The sequence below is a fragment of the Hippoglossus hippoglossus genome, chromosome 16, assembly GCF_009819705.1.
Source record: "Hippoglossus hippoglossus isolate fHipHip1 chromosome 16, fHipHip1.pri, whole genome shotgun sequence".
Lineage (NCBI taxonomy): Eukaryota > Metazoa > Chordata > Actinopteri > Pleuronectiformes > Pleuronectidae > Hippoglossus > Hippoglossus hippoglossus.
Genome location: NC_047166.1, coordinates 23,893,590 through 23,907,411, shown reverse-complemented (window position 1 = coordinate 23,907,411; position 13,822 = coordinate 23,893,590). Strand labels below are relative to the sequence as shown.

The 13,822-nt window shown below is 39.6% G+C and overlaps 1 protein-coding gene across 2 annotated transcripts in view; it reads right to left on the bottom strand.

Moving 5' to 3' along the window:
- Positions 1 to 3,703: 3,703 nt before the first annotated feature.
- Positions 3,704 to 13,822, bottom strand: part of bckdhb (branched chain keto acid dehydrogenase E1 subunit beta) — a 60,514-nt gene continuing 50,395 nt past the window's right edge. The window contains exons 10-11 of one of the 2 annotated variants that reach the window (XM_034611294.1): positions 6,717 to 6,876; positions 3,704 to 4,164 (exon numbers count right to left, since the gene is read on the bottom strand). In XM_034611294.1, the coding sequence (XP_034467185.1) occupies positions 6,736 to 6,876 (141 nt within the window). In that variant the 3' untranslated portion in view covers positions 3,704 to 4,164; positions 6,717 to 6,735. The remainder of the gene's footprint in view (positions 4,165 to 6,716; positions 6,877 to 13,822) is intronic. The other variant, XM_034611293.1, reaches the window with a different exon arrangement.

Here is a 13,822-nt window from a genome sequence, read left to right as displayed (position 1 = left end):
TCCACCAACATCTGAAATCAGCAGTGAAGCCAGTGACATCTCCCTGGAAGGATAGACTATCTTCCATCAATATGGATCCATAAACTAAATAAAAAAACTTAAGATATAGCTTAGAATATTTGTTCATGTGTATATTACACATGAAACACAACACAACTGTCGCATCACCAGCTGTTTAACTTCCTGTCATGTTAGCTCTGCAGTAAACGCAATGTAACGGGAACTAGACATTCAAATGATGGAAATGATTGACAGGGGAAGAACCAGCAGTCATTACTGCAGGTATGTCCAACACATATTTGGTAATGCAAATCTAAATTGTTAAAAGCTGTGGGTGTGATGTGGCACACAGCTCATTTGCTGTTTCCAGTGAAACAAGCAGTGTTTTTTCTTATCACTGCAAAAGGAACATGGTTCTCAGGAATGAGTTCCTGCTTCAATTACTGCACCAATGTAAGAAAAGGAAAAAACAAGCTTCAGTGACACTGAACTGAAATGAACTGATTCCTTATCCAACAAGCATTTTTCTGTTCACCACATTATTTATTTTACCATCACCATCACTTTCCACTTCGACCACAGTACAAACTATCCCAGACTGTACCTATTATAATTAACTATCAAAGGAAAATATCCAGTGGATGTTGAGTAAATACAATCAAAGCCACCCCAATGTGTAACGATGTTGTAAAACAGGCCCTGGCAACCATTAAAATGCACAGCGGGCCACATTACAGGCTAAATGGTTCTATAATCTTCAGTAATCTCCGGTTGTAGTTTGACATGCACCAGAGCGTCTTCACCCCCCGTAGCTTTGCAGCGTGACCTACCACCCCTGGTTTTTGCGTTTCATGTAAATATAGTGTGTAATGACACACTGTCAGCACACAGATGCTATTATGGCCTTCCTACCAGGCAGAGGTCATCTTTGCCACCCCGCCCAAAGGAGGGGCCGCCTCACCACCGTGGTTAAAGGCCCTGCTTTCACCCAGACCAAAATGACAGACGTGATTTTATCTTTGCATTTTGACCAGTGTTTGTGGTGCAGAGTGCTGAGAATTCTATCCGAAACTTTGTAAGGATTTAGAAGATGCTCGCTGATTAGTGGAATTGTTTCAGTTTAAAAAAAATGAAAGCTTTGGCCCTTAACTGCTGCTTCCAGATGCTGAAACTGCCCAGACGTCACGACAGGTGTCACAATGGTGAAGCCAGAGGGAATACAGCCTGTCTCAGCCGTTATGAGAACCACGGGGAGAGCGTTTGGCTCGAATTCAAGAATCTGTTACGTTTCAGCTTTGAACCAATCCAAGAAGACATTTGCAAATGTCTCCATTTGAAAGTCCACATGGTGATAGGCAGTGCATGCAACTGTCGACAGGGTCTGGTCAATGTCACCCTGAAATATCATAGTTCACTTCCTTCAGCGCTCCAAACATGTTTATTTCTACAAGCCACAAGTCAAAAATACATGCCGCCAAATGGTTTTATTTAGCAGTACAGTGTACTAGATGGATACACAAATAAACACAAGTGATGCAGTTTTCTTGTACTGCATACAAATCTGCTCCCATTTCTTTCCCTAATTGTTTACAAAGTGACACATTGGAAGCAGTCCCTCCACAACATGGGGAAATCGAGTGTGCCGTGGCACACATCTCGATGGCTATGAAAATATTTCCAAATACAAAGAAATTGCCAAAAGCACAAACTGAGTTATGCTCGTGATTTTATCAGAAGATTTTCCAGATGGCTATTATATTAAAACCATTGAACTCTCTGGTGCGCAGGTCCGCCTTTAAGCCATTGTGCTAAAGCATTTGTGCTATATTCTTTCTGTCTGTGGCCCGGGAGGAAGGATCGCTCTCCTGAAGTCCACTGATGGGTTGAGTTCTGCACAAATCAAAAGCAAACACTTTGAGGCATGACCTGCCACCCGTCAGTCGAGGTGCTTTGTCCCAACATACTCATGGGACTGGTCTAAAGAGTCTGTAAGAGCCTGAATGTCTGTGTGGCTGGAAGAGTCTGACAAAAGGTGGTATTGGCTTTAATTTCTTGTAACAAAGACATGTAACACTCATTTACCAAAAGCTATGAGGGGAATTAAGAGCCAGTTGAAAGCATTCAAGGGGAAGTCCACCTGGAAATGTCAGAGTTGTTTCAGCATTGGACAGCTTAATCCCATTTGTCAATTTGGAGTCTTAAATTTAGGACAGACTGTGGCCATGATGCAATCCAGACAGAAATGTAGGTTTTCCATAGCCAGCAAGTAACTGACCTGGGAAACAATGGCAGATTTTCTGATTCCCTGCTGTAACTTTACAATAAAACTTGGAAGCAGTTGTCATTTGATGGGAGTTTAGCTCCGGTAAACCTCTGTTAAAGCTGCTCTAACCAAAATTATTATATCAACAATGAATATTTAATATGAATGGGGTCTCTCATAGTGAGAAGGCCAACTCTGACAGTTCCCTTCAGCTCCACAGAACATTTCAGCATCTTTCAGCTCATTGTTTTTAGCTTTACAGCCTGCAGCTTTATTCGGATTGTGGTTCCATTAGACAGCATCAGCCCTATTTCCTGTTGCCAGTCACAATGTGCTGATAAACCTATTGTACACGACCTATCCAGCACTGAAAGGACAGACAGGAAATCGACAAGCTGATGAATCGGTATATTGCAGCATTTAGCTACTCAACACTTTTTCCACTCTCAGGCGATTGTAGAGACAATTTAGTTTTTCTGTTCTGGAGATGTATGCAAATTAGTACATATTTAGTTGGATAATGCTTGGTTTATAATGGCTGGTATAGCTCAAGACTGCTGTAATTAATAGAATAAAAACAGATTTTTGCACCACTCTTTGACCAAAGCTTGCCACTTGTACACACAGAATATATTAATTGAGGCTTGCCAAGACATTTGCTGAACACATCAGAGGAGGTATTATTATTATTTTAAATGTGTTGATTCACTTTTCTAATGCCTGTCTGAGGTCAAACTGTACAGCCCTCTGTCCCCCTAAAGTCTGTAACTGTCAGTATATAATCATTGCATCTCATTATGGTTCTCTTCTGGAGGTCAACAGTTTTTAAACCTTAGTCTTTTCCCAACACACTTGCATTCCCTGCATACTCTAACTGTATGAGTGGCAGAGCCGTGTTGGATAGCGCCAGCATCTCCTAATGGAGGCACAGGCAGAAGTCCAATGTCTGCGCAAAGACAGAGGGTTCCAACAATGGCCCTGATTGATTCCATGTCTCAATAAAAGTTTTAATGGTAAAAGATAAAGTATAACAAGTAAAAAAATGATTAAAATAGAAAGGTCTTTAAATGTAAAAGCAGGACATAAGTTCAGACAGTGGCCTTGATGTAAAATTCCTCGGCTTTTCTACATTTTTAACAATTTTACATCTTAAATTCAAATTACTGTTTTTTTTTCTCAGGACAGAATAGAGCAAGCAGCTGGCTAAACAATGACCACATAATGCAAAACGTGTGTTCAACAAGCTGTAAAGTAGGCCCTGGCATTGTAAAATCCACATTTTCGTCAAACAATTTAACAAATTTAGACTCTACCAGTTCAGTATATAAAGTAGCCGATTTATCTAAATCATATGAGCAGAAGTGTTGAACTGCTTTTTGATGCCAAAAGGTCACAGTCAAATCCAAACACACTCAAAGAAATGCAAATCACCAGACCAAATGTTTTCAACAATTCTGATTTCATTTTATTTTACTTAAAAACCACAGGTCCATGGTATTAGTACAATGAGGTTAAGTGGATGTCAAACTAAATAAAGATTAGAGCACATTCAATCAAAAGTAACAGCACAGAAAGGCAGACAGTAACACATACCACCAAATAAGAGTTTCCCACAGTATTGAACTTTTACTTTCGAGGACATTAAATTATGTTGAAGCAAACGTGGAGTTTAATAATATAGACCAGATCAAGTCATTTCCGTAGCAACTGAACGAGGTTCCATACTTCAGAGGTACTGTAACAGTCTTTCAGCAGGACACAGAAGGACATGGAGCCCATCTGGATACTGCTTCCTGATTTGATGGTCAACAAAATGTCTTTTCCTGGCTGCTCCCCACTGATTGGATGAATGAAGAGGAAAAGTGGGAGAGCGTGGAGTTCAGGGCTACCAGACGTCGGCTCTGGAAAAGGAGAGAGGTTCCTTAAGTCAAAGCAAATAACTTGGCGATCCACAGTGGAAGGCAGGTGATGAGGAACAGTAGAGCTGGATAGAGATACTGAGCAGTGAGAATAAGAGGGGACGTGATGGATACACTTTATTTTATTTCAGCTTTTTAGTAGTGGCTCCTCCCTCATTCATCAAGGCAACATTTTAGTGGCTGTAACTGATGATAAAAAAAGGATCAAGAGGGGATAATGAAACAGTTCTTGCTTCCCTAACCCTACTGTCCATGAGTCTCACATATTGATTCAGCACCACTGCAACAAATTAAAAACAATAGTCCTACCATCAATGAAATAGCAGCATTAGGTTACACAACACAATTGGCCATATCCATGACATGTAGGCCCTGTTAACACCTGGCACTAGGGGTGTGTGATATTAGGAAAACGTTGTTTAATATCGCAATGACGATATGACTTGCGACAAATTAACATAAAAAGGCCCTGGCTATGGACGCAGAGACCACAGACAGCTCCACAGCAGGGAGAAGGCGCACAGCCCAGTCACAGCGCCACCAAGTCCGGGACAGACTCCAGGGAGCCGTACACAGCTCCACTTAGTCCACTTAGTACACTTACAGTGTTAATGTGGGTCTTTTCTTACATGTTTGGAACGTGAAAAGTACATTTTTTACAGTCTTTAGCGGCTCTGTCAGTAATTGGGTTAGGGTTAGGGGGTTTTGACTCATTAATAAAAGAATCGATCATTATGTGATGATCAATGTTGATATCGTGGCGACAAACAAATCAACTTTTAAACTATAGCAGCAAACATGAGCACTAGAAGTTTCCACAGTATAATTTAGTCGGAGGAGGTGGAGCGACATTTGACGGAGCCGCACCGCTCCGTCAAAACTCTGTTTTCAAATTCTGTTTTCTCTCTATTCTCTTCTTCTTATTTTCTTCCGACAATGATTCACTGACGGAAAAACCCTTCAATGATCTGAATGTCTTTAATTTATCATCTAAAGCGGCCAATTATATATTGACATGCAGAGCGTAAATGCGTGGCGCATGGATCACCATTATCGATAATACTCGATAACGTGAGCTCGCACATCATTAAAACAACAATTTAGATATTATCGTAGACTATATATATATATATATATCGCACACCCCTACCTGGCACTAAAATAAGTTGTAGGTGGTCTGATTACAAATGGCCAGCTTTGAATACAGATGCGAGTACGTCCAAAACCGATGCTTCAGAATCGTCAGAACAATCAAGCGTCACAACGAGGGGCTTTATTTATACACTTGATCACATTAAAAGGCTTTTACTGTTGAGTGATATCAGCATTTTGCTGTTGGGTTTCCAATGCCTGGTGCGGTCTATTGCTAATGTACAGAACAAGAAACAGTCAATCTGCATTGTAAGGACTAATCAACAGGCTTGTTGATGCAACACATGCAAGTGGCTTCAGTGTTTCCAACATCTTTACTGAAAAATCAAAACATTTTGGTAAACGAACCAAAGAAGTGAATCCACAAACTAATCAGCATGTTGATACTGAAGATAAAAGATACAATGGGAACCTCTTACAGTGATCATGTTTGTGCCAGGCCAAATTGATTACTATAAACAAATTATTTAAGCAGCATTTGTCATATTTTCTCTCTCTCCTCTGTTTATGAAATCCCACTGACTGGACCTTTAATGCTCCAGTCATGTTTCAAAACCTGCATCTGGGTAGCAAGCTTGCTAAGCAAAGCAACGTAAACCTTGTCAAACATAAGTGAACCTGGAAAGATGAGTTTGATGGACTATTTGAATATGTGTACATGGGATTTAAAAGGGGCATTCCATGGATTTTATACTTTTTGCTGGTCTTGGTTAGCACCATCATGAAGTTGAGATTTGAAATCTACACACGTGACTTGTGAAGAAAATATTCACTAATCAGAGGTGTGAAGTTTAAAGAATGTGAACATTAGGCGAACAACTTAAGATGTAATCAAGTTGCATTATGGGAAATTAGGGCTCCAGTGTTTTTGGAACTTTACCTACATTTGGGACTACAAGTTGAGAAACCAACCTCTCTCTCTAGTCCACTAACTGCATGTAGTATTTAATTGCTGGAGTGTTGCCTCCATTTCTTTTAGTTTTAAGGCTCCCACACAATATGTAATTTTATGCTTAACACAAATGTACCATGTGAGATAGAAATCTCTCTTGTTTAATAGAGTTTGATTTCAATTAATCGTGATACTTTGTGTTAAAAGGTCCCTTGAATGTGCATTTTTGCCTGTGATGTATATAAGAATAAACTACATGTCTAGTGGTTGGGTAGGAGAAAAAGATTAAATGGAATGATGTTTTCTCTCTAATGACAGTTCTTTGTTACTGACAGAAGGTCATATTTAAGTCACCTTTTCAGGTCTTTATTACTACATGACTGGAATAAATAAAACTGATTATAATCCTGTTGGTGACAGGCTTTAATATACACTAAAGTGAATGAAAAATGACCCTTCAGAAATTAGCTTCAAAAGGAAGCTGTCGGATCTTTGTACCTGACAGGGGTTCAAAAGTTGATCATCTTCTTGATAGCTTCAAAGCACTTCCACTTGTCTGGGATGTAGAAGGGTTCAAAGATGTGGGGGAAGGGCGTGTCATAACCACAAACCCTACTGATGGGAGCCTCCAGGTTAAGGAAGCACTCCTCCTGTAAAGAGAGAAAAAAATAAATAACACAGATGAGCATTAATTCTCTCATTATGCTGTCAGTGCTCAAACATAATTCATTCAGGCAGGGAAGCCATCCTAACATGTTCAGACTGTGACTCTTCCGATACATATTTGGCTGACAGCAGGGACTCTATATGGGCTGTAGCATGTAACACCAGTAATGCGAACGAGTGATCAGGAAAACAGAAACGGTGCAGTCAAAATACGATCTGTAGTCAGAGAAATCTTAACTCAAGGTCCCGTTTTTTGACATTTTTAAGGAGACAAGGAAGACTCATACATAAGTTTGGGGAAAGCTTGCAAGATGTTTTGTGAAATTAATGTTTCCATTAATGTTTCCACGTTCAAGAATGACTTTTCACCCTCTGTAGAATATTAGTCTTTTAATAAATTAGTGATGTAACAGGGTAAAACCAACCAGGTATTGTGTTGGATATGAAGGAAGGAAAATATACAGTGATGAGTGGATTAAAAAAAAAAAGTACATTTATTGCTGTTTGTTTCCGTGCTGATTTAAATTCATCTAAAATTACAGGCCTGCACAGGCTGTTTTGATAAGCCAATTTTGACGAATCACCACAAACTATCACGCACAGACACTTCCTTGGCTCGGTCTTACGGGATCTGTCCCAAAACTAACAACAGCGTTCTTCTTGGCCACCCACAGCAAACCCTCTTACTCACAGAACTACACACAACTAATTCACCCTTTCTCACTGCTTGTGCATACCCTCAGTTTACTAAAACTATTAACAGTGGATATGATATTTACTGCTCAAGTGCAGAATAGTTGTTTTAAAAGTGGCCTAACAGCTTGACAACTTTATATTTATTGCCATACCTGATTTATAAGCTGAAAGAAAACATGGTTCATTTAGGCTCCTTGAAGACGGCCAGTGCTCAGGCAATTTGGCCTCAGTGCAAAACAAGCCACGGCACGTGTCTCTATATTGGCTTTTGACCTCTTCCCATGGAGACATAGCAGAATGAAGTTGGCCAAAACACTCCAAATGGGACAAACCCCCCGATGAGTTAAATGAACGCACTTGGACGCATGCACAAAGATTAGCAGAAACAAACCTGAAGTACCCTCTTTCAGATCATGCTGACCTACAAAAAACTCAAGCAACCAAACGTAGCACTGAACCCTCTGTGGGCATTGCCTGTTCATGCATGTATGTCTGACACAGAACACACTTTCACCTGTTGCCTGTGACACTGACAGCATCACAAACTCAGCCATCCATGTAATCCCACATTATGAACCCACTATTTGGTTGCCAAGGAATAGTATAGCGTTTGGCAGGGCAGGGCTTGCATGTTTCACACTATGTTTTTATTTTTCTTATAAAACATCTGGCAGAGTCCAGGGGACTGTCAGACTTGATGAGGAGGCCTTTTGTGCTTTTATAGCCTGTAAAAATACAACACAACAAGAGAAAACGAGAGAGAGAGACTGCAGCAGAAGCCCGCTCCTCTGTATGTCTGAGGAGCTGAAATGGTACAGACAGAGTGCTCCAGCCTGAACGTCAGCTCCTGGATTAATACTCAACTAAAGTGACTGCCAAGTTGAAAGACAAATGCGGAATCATATGAGACTGGACATATGAAGCCTTTAATGTAACAGCTAAACTGGAAAAATATCAAACGTAAGAGATTGAAAATTGGGAATAGTTCTATGGTAACAATGGAAGGACATGGAAGCAGGGTGGAATGACTTGAAGTGATGGCATGATTTATGTTGACCAGTTTTCTACGACAATCAATCAACAGTGGAAATTAACCCAGTCAATGGAACAAGAATTACTTGACAAATTCTACTCTTTTATCCCCATGAATCTTGCTCTCACATTTGTTGTATAAGTTGTCAAGTATGTCTAAATAGCATTATTTATTATTTAGTACACTGGGGGAAAACAACAAATGCAGAAACCCCCTGTTCAGCTACTTCCGCCAAAAGTGTTTGGATAATTGAATTAAAAGATTAGGGAGGTGATTTTGGAGATAAATGGATTAAAGCTGTCACTTGTTTTTTTTAATATTTGAACTCCTTTCAAACAAGAGAAAACATTAAATATTAAAACGTAAACAAATAATGCAAATTCAAAATTTACACCCTGAGTGCAAAGTTAAACATGGGATATGTTTGCAGTAATTAATTTCATTTGAACTTGACTAAACAGCCTTAGAGGAGACCAGTCATCGAGTGTGTTACATCAGTTAGTGAAGCAAAGCCAGCGAATGAGGGTCAGCCCAGCAGTCATGGATTCTATTATTTTGGTGCCAGTAAGAATGAAACCCAAACCCAGGGGAAGTCCCACCTGATTTGCTGCACAGGGCTCAGCGCTACTGGCACTGTTATCTGCCTGGCAGCTTGACCGACTGGCAGTCTGCTCCAACCGCCTAATTAACTGTGATCAGCTTTACTAAATGGCCACTGAATGAAGACATCTCCACTTTATTTCATTGAACTGTTTTCTCATTCCCCCGTAGTATTCAGAATAACCTCAACTCAAATTGTATCCAACAGGATCCTGACAACAGTCACTGTACTACTGGTGACGCGAGGGACTAATTGTACTACGCTACATGCTACAAAGGTGCATATGCAATTAAATACTAATCCTATATGCATGAGCTCACTATAACAGTCCAGTCTTGTTTTAAAGATTATTTAAACATCATTAACGCATGCCATAACGGGCACCTAGCTCACAAAGGTAACAGTTTTTTCTTAGGCAAAGTTCAGTCTCATTCAGTGGAAAAGTAAAAACTTGGGAGAGTCACATTTAAACAAGTGTACTTGAATAGACCTGGAGCAGATCTAGATGCAGATGATTTGACTGAGCCACAAGAGGGTTTTCTCTTGTCAGATTTAAATGAACAAAATCAAAGCATTTACATGAATTCTTTCTTTCTTTGCACACTTGACTGAAAAGCTTATTTCCAAGCACTTATTTGACAGCAGATGCCGTGAAGGAGCTTTTGTCAAAGGTATTTATAAAATGGCCCATCTGTGCAGGCACTGAAGAGGTGTGATCCAAAGTGATTCCACATGGTATCTTGCTTTTCTTTTCACCATTCAGTAAATGACAATGTGATTACTCGTGTCAACTGAGATTAGAACCTCAAGCTCTTCTCTCTGCTGAACGTCTGACAACATGTCAGACAGTACCAGGGAGTTTGCTCTTTTGTCTAGATCCCATCTGTAATCTCCTCTAAATACATTTACTGGAAGCAGAAGGAAAGTACAGTGGTCTGACTGCCTGCCTGCCACCACAGCTGGACAGAGCATGGCTACACAACTCAGATTTCATTCAAATCAATGTTTATCTTTTGGGAAGTGCATCATTATATGTAATACTTGAATGTCAGGATAAAGATATATGGCATGGCAGTAACAAAAATCTTGCATCCTTCAGTTGCTCAGAATTTAAAAATACAGAACAGCGGGGGCTTTGACTCGCAGTGATGATATTGTTTCTCATGTCACACAAAAAAAACTTTGTCAGAAACCCAGCCAGAGGTAGAAAAGTGCCACTAGTACAGTCTACGAACAAGCCTCCAAACCAGCTTGATTTAAACAGGTAAAAGTAAATTCATGTTTATAGACTATGACAATGGACGGAAAAATGTATTCTAAAATGTAAGCCTACACCAAATTACTAAACAAGTAGGTTGTTCTATCCCAAGTGTATCTTTGTTAACCTGCAAAGGTTCAGCATTAAATATAATCACAGCTGAACCTGACAAAGCTTAGCTAGTTCATCTTTGACGATAGCTGAGCCAAAACTGACAATGTATAGCTGAATCTGATTGTGGAGTCAAGCCTAACAAACCGATGATGCATTGTCCTTAAAGTTACACCAATTTTCTTTCTATTGTCCTAGGAGTGTCTCGCTTGAACTAATGGCTGCACTGGCCCACACAATTTCCAGTGGCACTGCTCCATTTCGTCTGTTTCAGCCTTATCCATAAGCTTCCAGAAGAAATTCTCAAACACTGACGAAATGCAGAGTGTACAGACAGAGCGCTCCATCTGTTTCATATATGTATTTTACTTTGAGCATAAATGAGCCTTGACTGTTTCACAGAAAAGTTAAAGCATCTTGCTTAATTGCGATCAAATAAATTAGCAGTGAGGCTAGCATCAATGAAATAAATGTAGAAACTTAACAATGGATTACATACATACATTGTTTACTTTGAGTCAAGTTTTGTGGATGGCGGACTTAAGCACTTCAAATAAAGACTACCATACAGTGGAATAATCACTGAATGCAAATACATAGGGAAGAGGGAATTAGTGAAAAATACTGACTATGAGTTACATCAAATTTAGGGTTAGATTTCAGGAAAAACCTTAATGTAACTTGAAGACAAAGTTGTCTCTTCATTTCTCATACAGTAAATAATCTTTTATGGTTTGTGATGAGCTGTCATGGTGCAGCTAGTGAATAAGTTAAACTGACATTAAAAGTAACAGATGACGTGTCATTGACTTCTAGTGAGAAATGACACCCTGCAGTTATATGAAGGGAAGAAATGGCTAATGAGAGAGTCAGGCTTTAGGCTATTAGACAACTGGTAGGATCGAGCAACAGCATCCTTTTAAAGAAGCCTTCCTGTAAAAACACTGTCCTTTGAAGGTAATTTACTGTATCCTCAAAATGGAGAAAAACACGGGGTGGGTGTATGTGTGATGCCCCAGGCCTTGGGACTACCCTGATTTTAATTCAGTAAAGCCTGACAAGCAACCAGTGGTCTAAATCTGATTCAGAGGGCATTTGTGGCAGATAAAGTTTAATCCTACATCCTCAGATAACACCAGCTGGACCTGAGCGGAGTCTGTGGTCCTTGTACCATGTCTCACAACAGTAACACAACTCAGCAGGAAATGCTGGGCAAGATATTTGATTCTGTTGGTTAAGATTACACACAAATAATTGAAAGCACTGCTAGTGGAAGTAGAGGAAGACCATCTAAGGGCCCCACAGGCAATTCTGAGATCCCCTGAGGGACAGTGGTTTATGACTCAATACAGTGTAATGTATAATTGTGTAGAAAATAGATTGTATTCAAGACATCTTTAATACTCCTGAAAAGTTATCTAGACCTGTTTTAACGGTTCATGGCAGACAATAGTTGTTATCATAGACAGTGGTCAAAATTATACATTTCATTATTTCCATCACAACCAGCAGACATAAATATTGAATTTCTCTGAAACCAAATTGATTGATTGTAGTGCAGTTTCTCGTTGCTTGTAGATTTCAGTGAAGAAGAGAGTGATTCACCACTTCTCTCTGTGCATCCAGAAGGTCCGTGAAAGCACTGTCTTTAGTCACATCTCATTTTGCCCTACTCTGTCCTATTCAGTCATGAGCCAAACACTAGGGGAAGGGCCAGCCAATGACACATTACCATGTCATGAAGGCCACAGCCAAAGTTGGATAAAGGAAACTTTACCAAACTCCCCTCTGCTCTTAATACAAAAGAGAAAATATCATCTTTAAATGGATCTCGAGGTGGATAGGTAGTCCACTCTCTCCAGAAATAATAGACTGGGCTTTTCACGACACTCCCAGACAAGAGTCTAGACTAAACACCCTTTACTGGGAACCAGTTTATCTTTTTGTCCCTTGATTGCCTACAAGGCCACACTAGTAAACAAGGTGTGGTACAAGTTAAGACCTTAAACATCCACACTGGAGGATGATCTGCACTGGTCTCACTCCAATATCTTGAAAGCCAGGATGTTATTCTACTGGCTGAGGACACGTGACTCAATCTTTCTGCTAAAAGCTGTATTTGTATTTTTAGCAGTTTATCATCTTATTATCAAGACCAAGTAGGACTGTACAGTAATTTAATTAAAATATCCGTTTTCTAAAGCCTCATTCTTTCTCATAATGACAACATTTCATCTGCATTTTAGTCAGAACATTAATGACATCAAACCAAGCACTAATGATTTCACCTCAAGCTACATAAACAAATGAGAATATGGGAATGATAGCACAGATGTTCAGACAAGTTTCTCTGGGACTACATTTGTAGTTTTGCACTTGGTTGTACACACAGTGGGACACGAAGCGGTTCTGTAACAAATGAAAAAAAGAGGGCTCACGAGAGAAGTCCAAATCCAGTTTATGATCCTGCCTTCAATCCTTTTTCTTCGCTTGTCTTTTACTCAAACAATTGCCAAACTAAATAAAAATATAGGTATCATTTCCAGATTGGGGATGACTCTGCAATGATCTAATGATGAGGTAGAGAGTCAAATGGTAGGAGAATGTTCATTGACTTGCGGGACACCTACTTCTCTTACCTTCCCATAAACCTAGGTGTTTTTCTTCAGAAGGCTTAGATATTATAATATTAAGACACTGTTGAAAATGTTTTATATTTATTTTATTGACTCAATTCCGAAGTTAGCTTGTATCAGTTGGTTTGGTAACCTTAAAAAAAAAAAAATAGATATATACATATGCTGGGAAAAAATTACGAAGGTAGGCGGGAAAGTCATTGGTTTGAATCTAAACATCTCTGCCATCTGTATCAGGTGTGAGCCATACAGAAAGCACAGCTCATCTTGTTGGACTCCAAGCATCCTTTACACACCAAATTTACTTTGCTTCCCTCAGGCCAGAAGTTTGGCATCTCTAGAGGTGACGCAAACAGAAATATGAGTTCTTCTATTCCGTCAGCTATTGGCTTTTTAAAGGGGACCAATTATGCTTTTCCTTATTTTCTGTTCTAAATATAATATTACAATGTCAGATGTTAATAATAAACATTGCCAAAGTTTCAAATAATGAGGTAAACGTGTGTAAAAGTAATCCTTGTGAGAAAAAAGTTCAGACTTCTCTGAAGGCAAAGTTCCAGTGGTTTTCTGCTACTTTGGCGATGAGCTGAGTTTA